The 23,583-nt window shown below is 38.3% G+C and overlaps 1 protein-coding gene across 3 annotated transcripts; it reads left to right on the forward strand.

The window, feature by feature from the left end:
* Window positions 1-6,798: 6,798 nt before the first annotated feature.
* LOC131318920 (E3 ubiquitin protein ligase RIN2-like) lies at window positions 6,799-16,249 on the forward strand. Of its 3 annotated transcripts, XM_058348968.1 has the most exons (15): window positions 6,799-6,995; window positions 7,232-7,463; window positions 7,806-7,908; window positions 8,103-8,548; window positions 9,629-9,706; window positions 10,468-10,554; window positions 10,644-10,765; window positions 11,535-11,631; window positions 11,706-11,811; window positions 13,277-13,434; window positions 13,542-13,679; window positions 13,765-13,832; window positions 13,916-14,146; window positions 14,970-15,351; window positions 15,753-16,249. In XM_058348968.1, exons 4-15 carry the CDS (start codon window positions 8,309-8,311, stop codon window positions 15,807-15,809), a joined length of 1,764 nt encoding a protein of 587 aa, XP_058204951.1. In that variant the 5' UTR covers window positions 6,799-6,995; window positions 7,232-7,463; window positions 7,806-7,908; window positions 8,103-8,308; the 3' UTR covers window positions 15,810-16,249. The 3 variants fall into 3 exon arrangements, with proteins under 3 accessions (XP_058204951.1, XP_058204949.1, XP_058204952.1); XM_058348966.1 differs by lacking the exon at window positions 7,232-7,463; XM_058348969.1 differs by lacking the exons at window positions 7,232-7,463; window positions 7,806-7,908.
* The last annotated feature ends 7,334 nt before the right edge of the window (window positions 16,250-23,583 follow it).

Consider the following 23,583-nt stretch of genomic DNA (forward strand, 5'->3'; position numbering starts at 1 on the left):
TATTGTTCGCTATAGTGAACAATTTGATATTGACATTAGTTATCTTAGATTTTTACCCCATCTATTTTTTAGATGGGTAAAGAATAGATTCTAGGGCCCTGACTTGGTAAAAGTACAGATCATCATTTTTATGTAGTCGTACGCATTTCTTGTTGACAACTTCTAAGTATCTCACTTACCTTAATGATACTGTTGGGCAAAGAAAGACCAGTGAGTATGGGAAATGGGGCGAGTAAGCAGCCCACTGGAGATTTTTTATGAACAGAGCTAAGGGCCAGTCCGATATTCCATATCCAATTTAGTTCCCAACTTTGTTTACTTTTATTACTACTTGGTTCCTATTTCTTTGCCTATGCATTTGTATCTCATGTGAATTCATGATTATCGTACCACATTAAGGTTCACACACACACACACACACACATACACACACACACACACACACACACACACATATATATATATATATATATATATATATTTGTTTGTAGGATCTCTTCTGTGGCTCAGTCAATCAGTCTGCTTGCTTACTGGTTTGATGACATCCTATCCTGTCCTTATAAAATGTGGTTGTGGAAGTCTAATTTGAAGTTGTTTGGACCTATCAATGGAAGAATATCATTTGTTTGTTTTGACATATGGATTTGCTCTCTTATTGACTTTTGTGGATGAAAACACTGAATATTTTCTAGTTGTTTCATTTATGTGTGTGAGTCAACTACTTGTATGTGGGTTTCTTGATGAATCTATTTTGATACTGTATGACAAGACATGTGCAAAGCTGTGTTTGCCGGTGAAGTAGCCGTAATTCTTTTTCCAAGGGCTCACCTGAATGCCCTAGATTGCAGTATGTGATATTTCAGTTGGTTTAGTTTGGTGTGCGGTCCCTTTTCATTGGCCCAAAGCAAGGAGGGGCTAGTTGTAGCAGTTCCTGTATTGAAAACTTTCAGAACGTTATGTCACAGTGTGCTCTTATGGATTTGGAATTTGAAGGTAACCCCTTCACCTGGACCAACAATCAACTTGGTGAGGCCAACATGGTTTCTATGGAATGGCTTCATAAATTCCCTACACTAAAACTCAGATCACTACCCTCTTATTCTGAATTGTTGCGTCCCTTTAAAGAAAGTTCAAAAAATCTTTCAAAATTTGAGTCGATGTCATCCCAACTGTGAAGGTGTCATTTCATCATCGTGGCTCTCAATCCAATTAAGGGGTTCCCCATGTACAGGTTGTCAACGTAGTCTCCAACAATGGAGCAAAGCAGAATTTGGAAATAACAAGCGTAAGTTGGAAGATATATATATTTCTAAGTTGGAAGATCTTAAATTGCCAATTTACAGGCTTCTACTCCTTCTCAACTTTCTGGGTTGCTGCAACGACAGATCACAAGTGAAATTGAGCTTCTCCTTAACCGTGAAGAGATGTATTACCACCAGAGGTCAAGGATTAGGTGGTTGAATTACGGGAACAAGAATAGTACCGCTTCTATTACCACCAGAGGTCAAGGATTAGGTGGTTGAATTACGGGAACAAGAATAGTATCGCTTCTTCCATATTTTCCTACGGCGGATCAATTATTGATTTATGTTTGGTTATTTAAAATTTTTCAATGACGGGAGAAACCCATTAACATATACTCCCTCCGTCCCTTATTTATAGTCCGGTATTCTATTTTGGGCTGTCCCTTAATAAGTGTCCATTTTGTAAAGTTAGTGGGTAAAAGTTGATGAATTGTCTATTTTGTCCCTAAAAGTAGATTCCATTTTAAAAAGTAAGTGAGTAAAAGTGTAATGATGATGGGTAAGTAGGGAAAGTGGAGGAAAAAATTGATGTGAAAGGTATAATGATGATGTCTTTTTAATAAGTTGGAATTACGAAGCAAGACACTTAAAAAGGGACGGAGGGAGTAGTATATTGCTCAATTCAAAAAATCCCCTAATTAGGAGTATAACTTAAGATCAATGGAGACTATCTGTTCTCTATTTGTAATGGCCAATTTGGATGTGAAGTCATTTTAAGAAAGAAACGTGCAAAGTCATTGATTTTATTACTATGTTACTACACCGCTGAGGATATAGGAACTACTTTTTAAAATTTATTTCCAAATAAGGTAACGAACAGTGTATCATTAATTCCTTAGATTCTGACATTAGGATAATTTTAAGAGTTTATAAAATTGAAAAGTGTAAAGAAATGAGGGCATAACAATAACCTCTAGAATCATAACAATATATATTAGTAAGCTTCCAATAAGGGCGATCTTACCGTATTACGGTAAGGGCTTCCCCTTTTTTTCTCTTTCCCGACCAAATTTTGATGATCCGAGCTGCTCAATGTGTTTAGAACGTGATTTTAAGAGTACCCGCGAAAAATTAGCAAAAAAAATGACCGGAAAGGGATTAATTTGAGCAGTTTTTATTTGAACCGTTTAATAAAATACAAACAAAAACTGCTCGGATCAAGCCCTTTTCGATCTTTTTTTTTGCTAATTTCTAATGAGTAACCTTAAAATCACGTTCTGAACACATTGAGCGGCTCGGATCATCGCAAATTGGTCGGGAAAGGACATCCTTACCGTAATACGGTAAGGGCGCCCTTATTAGAAGTTTTGTATATATATATATATATTTTGCTACTCTTGTTATAGTCTCTTCGTTTTTTTTTAGTTGAATGGACTTCCTACCTACCAAAAAAAAGAAGAACAATACAGGGTTCTCTTTCTTCCTTTGAATTTCAATAATACGGACGAGATATTTGTTGTGTGAATTAAAAGAGAAGTGGAAAACTAAAATATTCCTGATCATCGTGTAATATAGTGGCATATTCCATAATTTTCATTTTACTTGCGTGGTGTCAATAACAATAGTGGTAGTACGAATAGCAACAACAACAAAAAAGGAATACAATAATCATTTTAAAGTTAAGAAACATATGATTCGAACCAAAAAATTGGTCAGTGAAGGGAGGGACAAAATTCTAGGGGAATGACTTTGGTGTCCCGGTCATTTTGGGGACACCGTAAATTTTGACATAACAAAATCATTATGAGCATAACCAAAATCCATTATGAGCATAACCAAAATCATTATGAGCATAACAGAACCATAGCAAGGCATAACTTGTTTGTTATGCCTTGGTTGGGTTTTGTTATGCCTTTGTTGATTTTTTGGATATTCCTTTGTTATGTCTTATTTGGGTTCTGTTATGCTTGTAATGGGTTTTAGTTATGCTCATAATGGTAAAGTTATGCAAAAAATTACGGTGTCCCCAAAATGACTGTGAACACTATAGCATCATCCAAATTCTAGTATTAGCAACGTTCCAAAGCGAATTCCACCTAAATAATTTTTCTAATTAAATGGATGATCTTATGGTGTCTCCGGTCATTTTGGGGACACCGTAATTTTTTACATAACTGACAATTACAAGCATAACCAAAATCAGTGATATGTATAATCAAGACCTTACAAAGACATAATCCCCAAAATCTCTAGAATTTTTGAGGATTTTTGGGGTTATGCCTTGGTTATACATATCACCGGTCTTGATTATGCTTGTAATGGTTGGTTATGCCAAAAATTACGGTGTCCCCAAATGACGGGTGGACATCATAGCATTTCCCTTTCTAAATAGGATGTCCATCTAGGAAAATACTTCGGTATCGGAAAATACTTTGATATCTCCTCCCCTTTTAGAGACACCGTAACTCCGATCCAATGGTTGAGGTTGTGTCACGCATGCAATTTTGACAAAAAATGACTGGTCAAACCAATCACCCAACAGGTCAACAAATTTGGTAGGAGTATAACAAAACGACTAAGGCTCCGTTCAGTTGCCAGAAATGTTGTACCGGAAAGTTATTCTCAAGAAAAGTTAAGTAAAGTGAAATAAAGGAAAAAGAAATCTATTTTCTTGTGAGTGTTCATTTGACAATTTTTTTTGCAGGAAAACTATACTGTAGTGGTTCATTTGCTAGGAAAAAACATTTATGAAAAACTTCTTTATTTTTAGGATGCTCCTAATGCCACGACACAATTGTTTAGTGCCACGACACAACTGTGCCATTTGTCCTTTTACCCTTGCAAGGAAAACGAGACTTGAATGCCTGCTTCTCTCTCTTTCTCTCTCCAGAGATCCACACCTCATCTTCTCTCTCTTCAATCTATCGATTTCTCTAGGAATTTGCTTCTGGGTAGGGCCGTAAACGAACCGAATCGAGTCGAACCTTGTTACGTTCAGCTCGGGTTCGTTAAGGTATGAGTTCGGCTCGGATTTGGCTCGAGTTCGATTCGAGCCTGAATAACTTGACTCGAGTTCGGCTTGTTAAAATTTTTCAAGGCTCGGTTCGGCTCGGTTGGGTTTCTTTAAGATACTAGTCTGACTCGAGTTCGATTCGAACTTGAACATCTTGGCTCGAGTTTGGCTCGTTAAACTCAAATGAATCGAGCCGAGCCGAATCTAAGCTTGAATTGAGCTCGTCAAGACTCAGGTTTGATTCTGCTCAGCTCATTAAATTCGAGCGAACCTAAACTCTCTCATTGATCGTATAGAATTTGGGAGAAAAATTAATATTGAATTATATGTACAACCTTAAAATTTTTTACATTTACAAATAGACCCCTATTGAATTATTAATTAAATTTAAATATAGATTCGCGAACCTAACCGAGCTGAATACCGTTAAGCTTAGGTTCGGCTCATTTACGGAACGAGCTTAGAATTGAGGTTCAGGTTCAGTTCGTTTAGCAGACGAATCGAACTCGAACGAACTCTTACCGAACCGAGCCTCGAACAGTTCGCGAATGACTCAGTTCATTTACAGCCCTACTTCTGGGTCATTGCCAGGTAATTTGAATTTAAGGATTGATTTGACTTCTTATTTTCAATTTTATCCTCGTTGTCCTCATCCTTCTAATAATAATAATAATAATAATTTGGGCTATTTTGCTGCCCTAAAACCCCGAGTTCATTAGCCAAGACGCCACTGTTTACGACTTTCGTTCATAACTTTTAATGTCTATCATGACTTGGAAGCTTAATAATCAAAAGGTTGTTGTGACTACTGCCAGAATTGAATCATGCAATTGTTTCACTTTTCATTCGTTTTATATTTGATTTTTTCTTAGCTCAGTACCCACAAGCTAGTGGATCCGGGGACTATACTGTGCAGTCCGTGCTGTACAGTGTGCTGCGTGGCTGTCAGCCCGGCCTTGCCGGCATCGGTCCGACGATTGGAGATGTCCACTGCGTAGAGCTTGTTGACTACTACAAGTCTACCAAAAATCAACTTGATTAAATATTGTTAAATGTCTCATCGGAATATATATAACTTGAAAAGAATGAATTCTAATGGATACAAAACACTGGATCAAAACCACTGAATTCATTTTTTTCAAGTTATATGTATTCCGATGAAATACTTAACAGTATTTGATCGAGTTAATTTTTGGTACACTTATAGTATTCGACGAGCTCTATGCAGTGAACGTCTCCGATCGTTGAACCGATGCCGGCGGCTGCGTAGCATGCTATGCAGCACGGAGCTGGACAGCATAGTCAAATGAATTACAACGAAATTCCAATCACTTAACGATGTAGAGATCTGGTAAAAACCTAGACGGGAATAGTTCGCTAGAGGAGAGAGAAGAGTAGAGAGATTTTAGCGAGAGCACAACCTAGAAGCAGTGTGGTTTCCACTCATTAGAGCCACACGGGTGCTTCTGATTCGACACCAAAGGAGCATCAGCTGTTTTATAATCTCTGAATTTCTTTTCTTTAGTGACAAAACATGATATAGTATGAAAAAAGAGGAGGGAGAGAGAGAGAGAGAGAGAAACATGATAGTATGAAAAAAGAGGAGAGAGAGAGTGATGGGCGGTGTGAGATGTAGAGAGGGAGAGATGGCCCACCCTAGTATGTACGCGTAGCAAAAGAGTGGTGCTACAGTTTCCGATGAGAGGAATCCCGAAGCCCCACCGGGTACACTCTGGCCACCGGACGGCCGATCCGAGCCGTCTAAAATTTTTTTAAAAAAAACAAGTGGTTTAGCGCAAAAATAAACGGCATCCGACCTTTGTAGGTAGCCGATCCAAGCACTCTATTTTTGACCAATCCAAACACTCCATTTTTGGCCGATCCAAACACAAAAATGAATTGTTTGGATCGGCCATCTACACACGTCGGATGCTGTTTATTCTTGGGGAAGCCCACTTGGTTTTTTTTTTTAGAATTTTTGGACGGCTCGGATCGACCGTCCGGTGGCCGGAGTGTGCTAGACGGGGCATCGGATTTCCGATCGGGATTTTGGGTTGGTAAGCTTAGACTTTCCGGTAGCAAAAGCAGAGCCTTGGTACAACATAAGCATCCTCCGTTAAGAAATTGACAGTGTAAGTGTAACAGTAATTAAAAAAAAATCTTGTACTTAAAATTTAGAGGTTTCATTAATATTTATGGAAGTTTGTAGATCTATCTGACATTGGACTGAAAGTCCATAGGCTTTTTCCCAAATTTTTTTTTAATATAAATAGAAATTGATATTCGCGTTTCTATTTTGATGCAGACGCTCTACTTTGTTTATAAAGTTACTAGTAATTTCACGTTAAAAGTGAAGCGTCTGCATCAAAAAAGAAAACGCAGATATTAATTCTCATATAATTTCATGAATAAAATAGAACGACTGCATTAAAAAAGAGAACACAAATATCAATTTTCATATAAATTCTCTTAAAAGATAAGGAGCAAACCGTTCCGACAAAATGGTCACTGACAGGAGGGACAAGATTCTGGTATTAGGAAGCTTCCAATGCAAATTAAGATTACATTAGTACTATATGATTTATGTAACCACTGTAATTTTCCTTCTTATTTTCCCTTCCATTTTCCCGCAAAAACTGATCGACGGTCCTAAACTCTCCCCCAAACCAATTTTAGGTCAAGGCTACGTAAAAAAGACTCTCCATCGGAGCTAACATTTTCTCTTCCGATCGAATCAGGTTTGTTATTCCTTCAATCTCTTGTGTATTTAAACGTGATTTCTCTCAAATATATTTCCCATTTCCATACATATATACGCACACAGATTTTATGTTTTGGTGCGTCGTACTATGGATTGTTGATTGTTTTTGTGCTTTATTCGATTCATCAGTTATCTCTCTACTTTACCCACAACGTTGTTATTGTCAGTTTATATGCCTTCGATTTCGTGGCTTCTTTGTGCGGTCAAATTTAGGGTTCTTGGGCGTTCTCGTGTGGTTCGAAATCGGAAGAATTATGTACCAAGTATGGCGGAAGTCAGATCCATTTTAAGAGCTCTATGGATTACTTTTGCTTTAATTTCGGTCCGACGTTTGAAGATTGATCTCATTTGAACAAAACCTCTTAGTTGCTATCAACTCCTTTAGGGCCAATCCCCACAGAGCTTTGCAAGTAGGCGGTGGGATTGGGCCCCGGGATTAGTCGAGGTGCGCATAAGCTAGCCTAGACACCTAAGTTATCAAAAAAATAATTTGGACAAACCCTGTCTTTTACTTTTTTGGGGTTTAAAGTGAGGAGAAGGGAATTGTGATTGGGGTTCTGTTTGGTGGCGTTTTGATCTATCATCAAATGACGGACCGAATTATGCCGGGGTTTGCCCAATTTATCAGAAAAAGGTGTTTTTTCCCTACTACTATGAAAATTGTTTCAATAGGTTGGTAGAGAAGAGTTATAGGAAACTATCCAAAAAGGGGGTTTTAAAAAAAAACAATTGAACCCAAGAATAAAAAGCTGGTGTTCCGTTTGACTTATTTTCTGACGTTGGACAGGTAGAATGGGGCAAAAGAAAAACGGTAATGGCCTTGCCTAAGAAGACGGAGGAAGCATTGTTGAGTTGAAATTTCTGATGACAGTGCGGAAGATACAACGGAGGTAGGAAAACTTAAATAGCAATTGTAGTAAATGTTGGCCTGATAGTCTGTTTGTGCTGTTTTAATCCTAAATCCTTTGTTTTCATACTGCTCGAAAGCTGGAAACCCGACATTAGGGTGCTTATCGAAGGTCATTTATGCTTGTTTATGTTATCCAGGTGCGTAACTATGGTTCAGTTTTGTTTTTGAGTGCAGGTGTTCTGATTTCATATCGGGGCATTTCAAGGATCTTTTAAAAGGTTGATATTGGAGGGGGGTTCAAGGCTGCCCACTAATTCATAGTCTTGGCCTCTCCAGCTTGCTCCTATTCTGATAAGTTTCGAACCAGGAAGGTCATGCTAACTTGGGTCTTATGAGAGTTTGAAACCTTGGTTGTGGTTAAGAAGATATTGTTATTACCCATGGCTGTGAGCTACTTATCGATCTCGGCAGTTTGCACACTGGTTAGCTTTGTCAGCCTCCAGTATTGGACACAACTGTCACTTCAGAAGCTAACTTCAGATGGGTTAATTGGTGAGGATTCTATGGAACGTGGGAATATGCGCTATACGTTACAGCTGCTGTTGGGTTCTCAAGCCACAATTGCCTTGTTGGCTACTTTTTCAATTAATGTATTTATCCTGCTCATTCTGGGGCTTAAGGTAAGTTTTGGTTTTCGGTTCCTGTTGATCTCTGCAATTTATTTTGGCATTTGGATGTAGGAGAATGAGTGGATAGGTCTCTATCCTCCTTAGAATGGTCTTTACCTGACATAAATTCAGATATGTTTCAGCTTCATTTCAAATCATCGTTGTGTTCTCCAATTGTTATCCTTTTCTCTCATGTTTATGCAGTACTTCTGAATTGTTTCTGCTTTAAGTTGGTTGGAACAAGAAGAACTTGCCAACAGGCCCTATTTATTGGTTTTAACAGAACCCTACAATAACCAAAAAAATTGCCAAATTTTGTGCTACCTAGCATGGCATCAGGTAAAGACATTTTTTTGGTTAGAAATTTAGAATAGCTGGAAGCCTGGAACTAATAAAACCTGGGAATTTTAGCCGTAACATTCCAAAAAGTGATAAATGATGATTAATAATTTTAGTTTAGGTCATCAAGAAATCAGCAACCTCTGAGTTCTCTGTCATTTGGGTAATCAATCCCATACAGTTGCCAAAAACTCAACCTTAAGGTCCGTGGTTCTTTAACATCAGAGAGATTTTCCCATAGCTTGATAATTATCATTTATCTTCATTCTGATATCAAATTGATGTAACCTAGATCTCAAAAATATACATTCTGAACATGTCATAAGTGTGTGCGTGTGACTGTTCTATCTTCCCATATATGGTGAGAGTTGTGAGACGGAACCCAAAAAATACCAAAGTTTCCTAGAACTCATCAAACCTTTGAGGTAGCAAATTCGCGTCCGGCTTTATTCCTAAAAGTAACTACCTCATTAAATATGAATATGCATTAGCATCATACCAAAGACCTTGTAATATGATTACTAATTAAACTGTCTAAACAAATCATGTTGATTTTGAGTCTTAACTCAACTAGGTGCAGCACAGAACCATATAAAAAGCCGCTGATTGGGACTGCAACGTTATTGTAGGGTACTTAGTGGTTGATGGATTTGCTTTGGTTTTGTCTACATTAGTTTTAGTTTAATTCGTGAAAGTAGTCTTCTACGGAGGCATCGTTGCTTGATTGATATGTTCGTTGTTCTATTCGTGCAGAGTATATTTTTTGTGGAGTTGCACTCATCTGAAATTCGAAAACTGGGGGAGAGACTTATTAACTATGTTATTTATAAGGTAAAGCTTGTTAATTTGTTGCAAAGATATGAAGTGCATTTACATATTTATGCTTTCGGCTTCTCATTTGTGTCACCGACAATGTTGTCGTGATCATACGTTATTGAGGCCCCGTTACACTAACAAAATAAGTACTTATTTTTAACCCAATAAGAACCCATGTTCCACTAACTTTTTGCCTTCTTATTTCTATATTCCAAAAACCCAAAATAATGAATTTATTACTTATCTGTACCATTTTTTGATCGCTTATATCTTTCAATTTATTATGAATTTCATGATTTTGCAAACTTTTTATAATAGAACTAATTGAGATCTATCAAACAAGATTCATATTGCATATTTTTTGAGTTCCATATTGAAAGATTTAAGCAATCAAAAATGGCACACGGAATAAGTTTTTATTTCTTAAGAACCCTTAGTGGAACAAGGGTTCTTATTTCCCCTTCCAAAAACCCAAAACAAGTACTTATTTTTTAAGGGGCCTTGGCGGAACGGGGCCTGAGCCTTTTGAGGTTGTCTGTCCATTTTATCATTATTACCAAGTTGTGCTGTGGTAGTTGATTTCCTTTCAGAATGTGTTATTTTTTCTCTATGTGATGCTTAAATGGAATTAATATTTTAGAAATCAAGAAGTGGTGTTGTGTGTGTATATTCTGTCATTTTTTGGGGCTACAGGCATTAATTCGGATAAGTTGCTTTTCATTCTCATCAATCAAAAGTTGGTATTCTTCTCTAATTGTTTGATGACTGTTGAGCAGGGGGCATTTCTTCCTTTGGTCATCCCACCAACGATATTTCAAGCCGTCCTATGGTCCACATGGCTTACCATCCTTTGTTCGTTAAAGGTTCTTGAATAGCATTTCAAGATGTAGGTTCGTTGTGTATGGAACTTAACTGGCTTATATCTTAACCCACCTTTGTTAATAATGTACAGATGTTCCAAGCTTTGGCAAGAGATCGACTTGAGCGCTTGAATGCATCTCCTTCTGCAACACCATGGACATATCTTCGTGTATATTCTGTATTATTGTTCGTTATAGCCAGCGACTTGCTCTGGTACTACTGAACACTCTAAGCTTGATAAGTACCCTTGCAAAAAATTTTGGGGTTTCAAGTTCCTTTGATTGTCCAAAATTTTTTCCTAGGTTAGAACTTTGAAAAGAGGAATGCATTGGGAAGAAACATTAGTTCTCTCAGAAATAAAATTTGTTTTATTTGGAAGGAAAAGTTGTCATGGTCAAGCAAAGGCTATTTTGAATATATAAGGCAGAAATAGTCCATAAACTTTTTAGGAAATTCACCGCTGTATGGCTGACCGGCGGTTACTAGCGATTCTAGCTTCATGCAGGCGAGTTGCAGCCTGCAATCCTGTACTTCGACAAATGATGAGAGGTTCTAAACTGCAGAAGCTACCGTTGCATGCATATCTCTGGATCAATTTTTAAAACTGCAGATGCTCAACTGACAAATGATGAGAGAGAGAGTACTTCGACAAATGATGAGAGGCTCTAACGATCACTTTTTTTAAACATATTTTTTCTCAATTATTTTCATCCACAAACAAATACTTATCCTTGATATATCAGTTGAGCAAACTGCTTATTTTATGGTCAACCAAGATTCCAGAATAAATGCAGGTAGGCAGAGACAATCTGCTGATTTCTCCAACTTCTCTTAACGGATACAAAAGTTATGAACCATTAGTTGAATTATTATATCTGGTCGACCCCAGGAGTTAATGTCCATGCTATTTGTTCTCTCACATCTTGATTTACTTTTATGTGTTGTTACTCTTCTCATTGGTCTTGTTTTTTGCTGCTTACAGGATAAACCTATGCCTACTGATATCTCCAACATTAGGATCATCTCTGTTTCTGTTGCTATTCTTTGAGCCTCTCAGTATTGCTTTTGAGACGTCACAGGTACTCTTGCCTGGAAGTGGTTTCAGTTTCATAGCGGATAGACATTCAGTAACAGATAGAAAATTTCTTTGTAGGCTGTCGTGATACATGGTTTCCAGTTGCTCGATATATGGATCCACCACACGTCAGGGAACGGTTCAATTTGCGAGAGATCCAAGCTCTTTGATATGTCAGCAGCAGGTAGTTTTGAAACTATTGTAGGTATACATGTCTTTTTTTGGTAATTGTATTTACTTTAATGAGGGTAGGAGTTCATAGGCTCCACGCAATTGTTATGTTGTGTTTGCTTCGTTCATAGCTTCCAAAAATTGGTGAAAGTATACTGCTATTATTTTTCTCCTTAGTCATGAAGTATATCATGATCTTTGAGGGGAGACATGTTTTCTGAAGCATGACACTGTAGATATATTTTGTTTCCCTTATTGTTTTTCTTAGAACATAAAGTCAGGAAAGGGAGAGTTTTGACGTGTAAAACCAACAAAACTTGGCTATCAGCTAACAAGTTCGGTTCCTATGTATGGTGTATGGACATTCACTGACCATTGAAAATTATCAGCCAAATTGAGGCGAACAGAATGGACAAAATCGGGCCGTTGCTTGGTGCAGTAAGTAAAGGTTAGGGATATCAGGCATAAGAATGCACGGTTGTGTCTTAGAGAGCCAGTTTGTTCCAATAATGCCAGTACTTATTCCTCTCGGCAATAATTTTTTTTTTCTCGGCACATCAAAAAAGATTTTATTAAGATCGATAGGGTACATCGAACAAAAGATTAAAATAAAAGTTAAAAGAACATCCAATAAAAGATTGGATGAGAAGCAGAAAAACACCTAAAATGAGTACATCTCAGATTCTAATTCTTCTGATTCCATCCAAAGCCCTTTTGAAGTCCTCCACTTGATAAAGCTTAATATCGAATTTCGCTTTGATCAAAATAGCGACTCTTGTCTTCACCAAGTCACAAATTTCCATAACCTCTAGCTCGGAGTTGTTGAACACCTTATCATTCCTTGCCAGCCAAATAGACCACATCACAGCATAAAGGCAAGCTTCCCAAATTGATTTCTCAAGGTTAGAGAAATTATTATCGAACCACCATTCAATAAGGCCAATGATTGAACCAGGGCTTACCCAAGAAATGTTCCACCACTTTAGAATTACTGCCCACACCCTCCATGAAAATCTACATAAAAGCATCAGGTGCTGAGGAGTTTCCTCTGCCATCAAGCATAGCGGACATAACTCCACCACTTTGTTCCAATAATGCCAGTCTGGAATAACACTCGGTAGTTGTAAGGACCTTCCATGTTAAGACAATAGGTTAGGGAGGAATGAAGAGAGTACTTATGGGCTGACCCTGCGGAGCTAGATTCATGGTCAACAAAGTGCACCTGTCTTCATTTTCTTCTTTTACACGTTTGATGCTTGTTTTTATTCTGAATTTGACCTTTTTTTAGTTGGTGTTCATCTTGGGAATGTAGAGTGATTTAAAAAACTTGCTAAGGTCAATGCTTTCCATGATTCTTGTAAATTGTCCTTTTTCTATTGTATTGTTATTGCTGCTGTTTCTGAATGTCATGGGTAGCTCTAATTCTTGTGGTGGACTGAATTTGCCTTTACTGATAAATATTGTGAGTTTGATGGCAGGTTCATTATTGGAATGGAAAGGATTACTTATCCGCAACTTGGGTTTTTTTCTGGACATGATGACGTTATTGATGGCACTTGGTCATTATGTGCATATTTGGTGGCTTCATGGCATGGCATTTCATCTTGTGGATATAGTTCTTTTCCTGAATATAAGGGTAAATCGGCCTCTTTTTTTTGTGTGGATATTTCGACGTTGATTGGACTTAATTATTTTCATTTGCCTATTTCATGGTGGTTTTAATTACTTCCTATAATGGAACAGGCTTTGTTAAGTGCAATTGTGAAACGCATCAGAGGATTTATTAGGCTAAGGATAGCTTTACGTGCCCTTCATGGGGCACTTCCTGATGCAACATCTGAAGAGATAAAAACATATGATGACGAATGCGCCATCTGTAGGGTAAGCTTATTAGCTTAGTTCATTCCTGATTCTCTGTTTGATTTTCATATTTATCTCCTAGTTCTGATGGGTTGGCAAACGATAGGAACCAATGGCAAAGGCTAAGAGACTGTCTTGTAATCATCTTTTCCATCTTGCGTGTTTGAGATCGTGGTATGAGCTATTTTGCTTCTTGGAAATGTTATTTTGCATGTGAAAATTCAATGTGGGTGCTGACATTGACACTTCAATGTTAGGTTGGATCAAGGTTTAACTGAGAATTATTCATGCCCCACTTGTCGAAAACCACTTCATGCGGGGAGACCAGAAGAGGAAGCGAATCCTCGCGCAGTAGATGTATCAACTGATGAGCAACTTGCTCGTCAAATAAGCACTGGACTTGATCGGCATAATCCTCCTGGTCATACCATGCCCACAGGAGTGTTCCCCAATCAGATGCAGAATCCTTTAGAAGGTGGTGCTTGGAGGTTAGTGTTCTTATGTCTAGTGCATGCATTCATCTAGGCTGATGCTTTTTGCATATGGCTGAAAAAGTGCCTCTTATATGGCATTAAAATTCATCAGTTTACTACAGTATTCAATCACATGCTCTTTAACTTTTGTCGTTTTTTAGATGGGTATAAGAGATTCCAACTCGGTATAAGAGATTCCAAAATAAAGTATCAAAGCTGATTACTAATCCAAGTTCAAAGTATTTGGTGGACTCTTCGAACCAAAAAAATAATACTGTAATTGTCAGCGAAGTTGTTTTTGTTTTTCTTCATCCTACAAATTCTCCTTGCATTACGGGTGCATAATGGGAAAAATGAAAAAAATTGTTTTTGATTGCTCCTGAGGAAATGAAACTAGAGATAGGGTAGAGGTAGGACAGTTATTGCATGAGCTTTACCCAGTGCTAGTTGTTGAGGGCATCTATATTGAAATGTTCGGAAGCAGAAATGATAAGAGTTCAGTTATTTAACCGATCGTGGATCTCTTATAGAACATGAAAGAAGAGAGGCAAGAAGTAAAAGTAAAAAATCAAATTTGCTTTTCTGGAAGAATTTCTGGCTATGCATAAGTTTATCTTGTTGGTATGTCTAGGCTGTTTTCTCAGCAATATAGAGTATCCTGGTGAGCTATTTTCCTTGGAAAAGTTCAGGGAAAAATCTCTGCTGTATTAAACGATATTAAGCAAGTTCAAGCACATACCACTGCATCCTCTGTTACTCTGGTTTCTACCTCGGCAATTCCTGTAAACACATCCTCTTTATTAAAGTTTCTTTTGTCCTTGTTGTTTTACATTTGTAGGGGTCCAGGACTGGATTCGGGTTGGTTGAACACTTGGTCCGGCCAAGGTATCGATGGAGCCGGTCCTTCCACAGGTATCAGGCCAGTTGGACTGGGGAGAGTCCAGATGATGATGAGGCATCTTGCAGCTGTAGGGGAAACCTATGCCCAAACTGCCCTTGAGGATTCTGCTTGGAGCCTTTGGCCTGTGAATCCATCTCAGGCTGGTACATCTGCTCCACCCATTCCTCCTGCTGGTACAGTGAGATACCCTGGCAGTGCTGGCGGTTTGCATATTAGGACTGCTTCGCGGACTGCAAATGATAACTTAGCTAACATCCTTGCCATGGCTGAAACGGTGAGGGAGGTGCTTCCCCACATGCCGGATGAACTAATTTTCCAGGTATAATTTGGATCAGTTTCTATTATTTTCTGCAAGTTGTGTTGTTTCTTGCCTTAAGCCTGTTAATCACAGTTAGTCTGTTTTGCTTTAGTGATGATTTTTTTTACCGGTATTTGGTATATAACGATTCAAGTATACTTATTGTTAGAGAAGCAATGATTATGGCAGATTAATGAATTAGGTGTTGAACTGCCAACCGTGTTTTGCTTTCATTTTTTTCTTTTATCCTATTATCCTGGTAAATTAGGACCGATTACAGAGGCCACTAAGAAAGCAAAGCTTACAGAGTTCAATATGATTCTCTCTGTCTGCTGCTCCGTTTGTTGCTACAATCGTTATAAATTCCCCCTAATTTATTTGACGATTGAATTATGAGACTAAAATGTGAAAATATTTTGCAGGATTTGCAGCGTACAAATTCAGTTACTGTGACTGTGAATAATCTGCTCCAAATGTGAGTTCCGATGACTTTTTCTTTTTCATTATGTGGTCTGAACTCCAAGTACCAGAAGAAGAGGCGGTTCCTATGTTTTGAAGGTTTTGAAGATATGGCGTATTCATCTCTTGCAGTTGAACCTCCATGCTGTCTTTTTTTTACCACTTGTTATACTATATGTTAAATATCAACATTCTTCTATCTCTGTATATAAAGGCAACCGAGTATGAAAAAGGGATGTATAATTATAGAATGTTGTGCGAATAATAGATTTGCCCAACATGCATTCATGGCTAAGTTTTTTTTGGGTCTGATTTTTGACACTTTTGCAAAATGTTACTGTATTCTTTTGGTCAAATTGGTACAAAGATGTGGTCTGTTCTTCATCCGATGAATGTATGGATGATACAAATGAAATCTTCTGTGGTGATGTCGAGTAATAAGGATTCTAAATATTCAAAAGATGGTATTGGTGCTTCTATATATTGAAGTCATGCATGTACTGAGATTCTCATAGAGTTCAAAGTCGGATTCGTGTGGGATTGATGGGGCTGCATTTTGATATTGTTTCACAACAATGTGCGTGTATACCATATGCATGTCCGTGTGGATCCCATGCGTTCGGATGTGGGTTCGATATGGCATTGCTCTTATTTTTTTTACCAACATTAATCTGACGGATAAAGGCGTTGGGACACCATGTGGCTACATTACAAATTAACGTTGTTAGCTTATTGGTGTGGAGAAGGAATGAAGTAAGGGAGCAATAACCTCTTGTTCTAAGGAACTTCTAATAAGAGGGCGTTGCTCGTTTCCTTTATTACCCCTTTCTGGCTCCCACTGGCCGGATGATAGAAATAGACCGACTACTGGAGGTGTCCCAAAGCACTCAATAATTTTTTTGGTGCTATTTGAAAACTTCTATTAATTTTTGTATTTTTTACAAATGCAAAAATAAATAAATAAATCCTGTGGGGGCTGTGCCCTTTCTGGTCCCTCAATAGCTCCGCCGTTGCTAAGGACCCAAGCAAAACCATATAAACCGGACTTCTAAGCTTAGTGCTGTTCTGAACTGCTCATAAAAAATGATCTGTTCGGTAGTGCAAGCTCTACTAATTAAAAATGAAATATTTTTACGATACGTGTTGAAGGATCAGTTGCGTATGCATTTGCCTCTCTTTTTTCGCTTCCCTGTGATATGGATGAAGCACTTCTAGGCGCAAGCTTGGCACACAGACAATGACATGGGTTTTGTATTTCAGACAAATACAAGCTGGAAAAAGGGAAAATGAGAACTGAAATATTAAGCATTCTGGATTGCTCTCTGTGGCTTTGTTGAGGCACAGCTAGCAATAGCATTCATGGTTTTTTGGCTCTACGAAAGAAAGTTCATTATTTCTCGTGCAATGTGCTTGTGATTAATGTGGAATTCTTCGCGAGTGCAGGGCCCCTTCCAACTTCGGTGGACAATCTTTGGATGGACAGTCGCAACAGCATCCATTTGCAATCCCAGATGGACCTGCCAACTTTGCCAATAGTCGATTTCCACGTTGCAGTTTTGTCCCTTTCTTGGCTCCTGGATCAGATGCGAACTACCGAGAAAAATTCGGCAGCAATCTAAACATGCCAGATTTTCAGTTGGTCTTCAAAACCAGAGTGAGGTTCTGTACATCATGTCCTGGTCTCGTATCATTTGCCTTCTTTCGCTATACATGTGTTTTGATAGTATTCTATTGTGCTTAATTTAGCTGGTTAAGAACTTGATGCCATGATTTATTTTGAAGTTTCTACTAGCTTTTTTCACTTCCAATGGTGTACCTTCAAAAGGAGAAGATTGTTTATGCCCTTCATCCGATATTAGGAGAATGTTTCTGCGTATATATACCTATGTGCTTTTCTTATATGATGATGATGAGTATCCTTTGATGATTCCTTTCTCTATCTGTTGATCTGTTTTGAATTTGGCACCTGATCGCTGTTAGGTGCTTCTAATTCTGCTTTCCTGTTTACGGGCATTGTCATGCTTGACGTTTCTTTTCCATTTTCAAATGGGACAGTGGATTTCTCGTCGCAGATATTCGTAATAATGAGGAACAAAGAAGACACAAGAATTGATGCCTTGAACCGAAAAAATGGGACTGTTTTGACCACTCAGATGCGTAAAACATTAGTAAGTACTATTGCCTATTATGAGAATGGACTGGTAACATCTTTTAAGAGATGTTTCAGTTGATTGGAAAAATACCTATTCCTTTTGCGTATTAGTACTTCATTGATTGAGAGTGCACGATTATGTCAGCAAACTTGCGATGGTAAAATATCTTGTTTTGTTGTGCTATATATTATGGTTGATAATCCCCTTTCTGTTTTTTCAACAGATTTTGCAAAAACCAGCTCCACCTTCTACAGAAATCGAGGACCGAGAAAAGAACAGCTCAACGGAAAAAATCAGCTTTAACGAAAATCGTTAAGTATTATTTCTCGATCCATAGGTACGAATCCAAAAATATTACTTACCGATTCGTTGAAGCTGATTTTTTACAGGGCCCCATAAAATAATATTTTAAAATTTATGAGTATTTTTCTGAATTTTGTGGGACCCAGAATAGGCCCCACATGAAATGTAGTGGAACAATGTAGTGTATGTAGGGATTGGGAAACGCTGTGGTGTGCTGTGTAGTGCGGCATCATAGCCGTCCAAAAGTGTTTTAATTTGAATCGTTAGTTGATGAGATCAACGGCTATGGACCGCCCTACAGCCGCACTACACAGGGGTGCACTACAACACCCCCGGATCCGTGTATGTAGCATTCCTTTAGAGTTTCTAAAAATTAGATATTTATATCTTCTTCAATAATATCTTCTATTTTTGGGTTTTGTCAATTAGAACTTGTTTCGACTTAACTTTCTTCTGCCAAAATACTAAATTTAAATAATAAAAAAAAACTATGCTTACATTTAAAAAGAAAGGAATTTAAAATACAAAATTTCAAGTTTCTCAACTAGGGCCTATACAAAAAAAAAAAAGGATTTGCCCAACATGCATTCGTGGCTAAGTTTGTTTTGGGTCTGATTTTTGACACTTTTGCTAAATGTTACTGTATTCTTTTGGTCAAATTGATACTACAAATTAAGATACGGTCTGTTCTTCATCTGATGAATGTATGGATGATAATACAAACGAAATCTTCAGTGGTGATGTTGAGTAATAAGGATTCTAAATATTCAAAAGATGGTGTTGGTGCTTCTATATATTGAGAAAGAGTACTGCTAGGTGTACCGACCATTTTTGGACCGAAACCGTACCGACGGCCGCGCGCGGCCGTCTCCGGCCACCGGACGGCCGATCCGAGCCGTCCAAAAATTTTAAAAAAAAAAACCGAGGGGCCCCACGCGGGAATTAACGTCATCCGATGTGTGTAGGGTGCTTGATCTAAACACCCTATTTTTCGTGTATACATATATACACGAAAAATAGGGTGTTTAGATCAAGCACCCTACACACATCGGATGACGTTAATTCCCGCGTGGGGCCCCTCGGTTTTTTTTTTTAAAATTTTTGGACGGCTCGGATCGGCCGTCCGGTGGCCGGAGACGGCCGCGCGCGGCCGTCGGTACGGTTTCGGTCCAAAAATGGTCGGTACACATAGGATTTTCGATTGAGAAATCATGCATGTACTGAGATTCTCATATATAGAGTTCAAAGTCGGATTCGTGTGGGATTGATGGGGCTGCATTTTGATATTGATGATTGTTGAGACATTTTGTCTCATGTTTGACTATGTACTTCACACACCGCGCAGTTTCGGTTCATTAAATAGAAAATCAATGGTGTGAAATTGTTTATTTTGGAGCACCTGATCAACGGTCTAAATTTAATAGAGCGAATGGGTGCTTTTCAAGTGAATGGGTAATTAAATGGACTAAACTCCTCAAGGGTATCTTTCGAACAAATGGGAACTGTGAATGGAACCAATTGTTCCAGGGGTGTGATGTTCAATGAAAGAGTGCAAGTACACTTTCAAAGTATGTGTTGTTTTGAAGAGGTGTAATCTTTCCAAAAGGGCACTTATGACTCTTACATAAATTCTTTTCACCCCAACGTCATTTACTCCACTCCACATAATCATCTCTCTCGCATAACAGTTTACGTGGAAAAGTCTTCAATACACACCCCTTTAAGATGTGTACTATATGCACCTATTGTATGGTTTATATTGTGTCCCCTCATAAAAAATTACTTGTAGGACCGATCATTCATAACATTTTATTTCCTATCGTAACTTTTATACTAAAAATTCGTAACTTTTCATCAATATGATTCGTAACTTTTTAGCAATAGATTCAGAACATTTTGGGAATCATAATATTTTGGTGTGTTTCAATGAGGGTGCATATGATACACACCCAAATAAGGGGTGTGTATTGTAGCACTTCCCTAGTTACGGTAGACAAAAGGATTTCTCGGAAGTCTTTCAATTTTGTTGGTTGCAATTCTTCACCCAAAGGCTTTGTTGAATCCTGAGGACGATTTTGCCTGAACCCAACAACAAACTCTATCGAGTGGGGGCAAATTTCGTTCTAAAGATAGTGTGTCTTTAGATACGCTTCAAAGTCTTTGATTCTCGTACAATGTGTGTGGATCCCATATACATCCGGATGTGGATTTGATATGGCATTGCTCTTATTTTTTTACCAGCAATATTGCAATATATGATGTTCTTGGTACTCTCTCTCTCTCTCTCACCGATTTGTAAATGGACTGGAGAAGAAATTGGCATCGGAGAAAGGAAACAACTTCGTTACAACCGCAAATGTCCTGTGAGTGAATGTGCATACATAACTTCGTCATTACACCTGCAAATATCTTGTGAGTGAACGTGCATGTGTTGTGCGTTTAGTTGTGGTTATAAAATTCTTGGAATATTGGAAAACCGTTCCAGCTAGCCAAACAGAAGCATAGAACGTTCTATGGCTTTTTGAGGTCCCCCATCATCACCTGTAAATTAAGATTATTACTTTAATTAGCTTGATTAGGGTGACATGCATTTGGTAATCCCAGTGGACAATGGTCCATGCTAGCTTCTGTTGTGTCTCATCTTCTAGGTTTGCTGCCGGTGACCCATTATTATGGGAGTGATTGCCTCATGGATTCTGCTTAAAAGATTACTCCAAAATTGCCGAAAGGACAACGCGCGGCGACCAAGAATGCTGGACTTTTACAAGACAAAATGGCCTGATTTTGGAGACTGTTTTCTCTGCTCTAATCCCTAAGCGTCTTTTTCAACCTATTTACAGTGGATCAACACTTATCTTAGTGAAGCTAAAGGAAATGGTGGTCAAAATTATCTTGAAAATAGGTCTGCAAACATCAGTAAAACCAACCGGGGATGGTGTTGTGCATCAATAGCATGATGGAGATGAGATTTGGACTGTTGGATTACCGAACGGACGGTCGGGATGTACACCGTCTTTCTCAGGACCCACTTCGGAGTCCTACACAAATGATCAAAGTTGCTCAATATTTTTAACACCCTTTTTTAAGGAACTCTGTAAAAAAAATCATCTCATTCGGATATCGATAAAGATTTGATCAATTTTACGCCAAATTTGCTCACAGAAATTTGAGCAAAAAATTGATGATGCCCTTACCGAATTGATAGCCCAAATCTGGTAAAAGAGCGAGTGCAATTTTGCTCACCCTCCTTAAAAGAGGATGAACATTACCCTCACTCTTATTGGTTGAAATGATGTAGATTCCATCAGTGCAATACACTTTTTGGTAAGCATGACATCACTTTGTGGTGAGATCCACACCATTTTAACTAATAGGGAGAAGAGTAATGTTCACCCTCTTTAGTGCAGGGTGAACAGAACTAGGAATCTCAATTTTTTAAATAAAAAACGGAAGTAAAAAGGCACAAATTTGCGGAAAATACTTGTAATTAGTATGTGTTCACAACTACTAATAATTTTGCTTCTTAAGTTTATTTATTTGTTCCTTAGAATTGTATAAAGGGCCCTTTCTTTTCGAGGTTTGGCTTCGGGCCTAAGCAAATCAGGCGTGCTTGTTCTCGTGGTCACAGCTTCATAAAAATTCGCTAAAAACAGATTTGTGGGGACTGAAAAGGCAGGTTTCAGCGAGGAAAAAAGTGAAGATAAAAATAAAATTGTAAAATAATCAAATGGTGTCCAGGTAAAAAATAAAATTGTAAAATAATCGAACGGTGACATTTTTACTTTTTCCATTTTGAAATCAGCGGGAATGAGGTTGGCGAGAAAAGATGAGCCAGAAACACGGAGCCACACGCACGCTAGAAATCTTGAAACTCAGAAATCTTGGGCCATTTTGACTTCTTCTTCTTGTCTGCGACAAATTTTCAAATCTTCCCCAAAACTTCACACCTAGCGGTGCTACGTTCACCGCTATGTTTACCGCTCCACATCTCACCGTTCGTCTGGGCAATCAATAGTCTGGATTTTTAAAAAACTAAACTCTTCCCTGGAAAAAAAATTTAGAATCCAAACCGTCTAAAACACTTTAGGACGGTGAGATTGAGAGCCGTTGGGAGTGCGGTAAAAGTCGAGCAGCGGGTGTAGACTTTCTGCTATTTGAATTACTAAATTCATTTCTATAGAAAGAATCAGATGCCCATATTTCGAGTTGTGTCATTCACACAGTAACAATGTGTATCCCGTGCTCTAGTATGAGTGGAAACCTGCTAATTTCCCTCCAGTTATTTGTATGACCATAAAACGTCGGATCGAGAAGTCCGACTCGACGAGTCGGGTCGTAAATTCAAAGCAACATAACGAGACAGAAGTGGTGATTGACAAAAACAATAAAAATGTGGCTCGAAAGTCCTCATACATATATATCCCCACGCACGATTTCTTATCTCCCTCAAGTGTAGCGTATGCTCACGTTCTGGTGACTTAAACTCGCGTCGCGACGTTGAGAGTTAATGCCATTGAAAAATCAAAATCACACACAGTTTTACTTGGTATAAACTCCCAAAATTGTTGGCTCGCTGTTTCTCGTATATGCATATACAGTGCGTGCGTACGTAATTTGATTGACATGTGCCGGTCCATGAACAAACAGTTTTCTTCTTCTTTTTATGGAAAACAAGCAGCTTCCAACAATTCATGCCTAGAAATTCTCTTGAGTCTCAGCAAATTCGGTCCACAACACGTTGACAAATACTATAATACGGTCAAGAAAGATTTAGTCAGATCGAAGATGTCTGCATATATTATATTTATAGGGTTTTTGTGATTCATACAGTATTATATTTTTATTATTATTACCGGATGTCCGAGTCAGCTTGCACACCTCAACTGATTTCTGGAGCCCGAAAGTTAATGACCGAACAGAACCCTTAATGGCCCCAAGATATGAAATTTTCGTCGTCCGTGAGATTCGAATATGCGACATGATGAAGGACAAATACTTATTAGCTTTGTCATGCCCGCTTGGCCGGATCGCTCGGGTTTATATACACATAAGATACTAATGTAGCTCTACATTGCTCCCCTTCTTTTCCCTGTAAGGGGTGCCGGAGTTTTGAGGGGACAAACCTTCAATTGTGAAGTGAAAGTTGAAGGGAGGAGAGACAAATTAAAGAAGGCCCCAACCCATCCCTACCTTGTTTTTTCCTAATTCATTCATAGGTCTCTCATCACTTCAAAACCAATTGAATGTCCTGTTTCGTCTACTATCACATAGCCTGAGTTTAATGCCTACACTGAACACTAGTAATTCCTTCAACTCTATACATAAGACTCACCCCTCC

The sequence above is a fragment of the Rhododendron vialii genome, chromosome 3a (genome assembly GCF_030253575.1).
Source record: "Rhododendron vialii isolate Sample 1 chromosome 3a, ASM3025357v1".
NCBI classification, from domain to species: domain Eukaryota; kingdom Viridiplantae; phylum Streptophyta; class Magnoliopsida; order Ericales; family Ericaceae; genus Rhododendron; species Rhododendron vialii.

Coding starts and splice junctions, on each gene's coding strand:
- LOC131318920 (XM_058348968.1), top strand. CDS start 8,309: ATGGCTGTGAGCTACTTATCGATCTCGGCAGTTTGCACACTGGTTAGC. Junction 10,555..10,643: donor CCATCCTTTGTTCGTTAAAG/GTTCTTGAATAG, acceptor AATAATGTACAG/ATGTTCCAAGCTTTGGCAAG. Junction 13,833..13,915: donor CTTGCGTGTTTGAGATCGTG/GTATGAGCTATT, acceptor CTTCAATGTTAG/GTTGGATCAAGGTTTAACTG.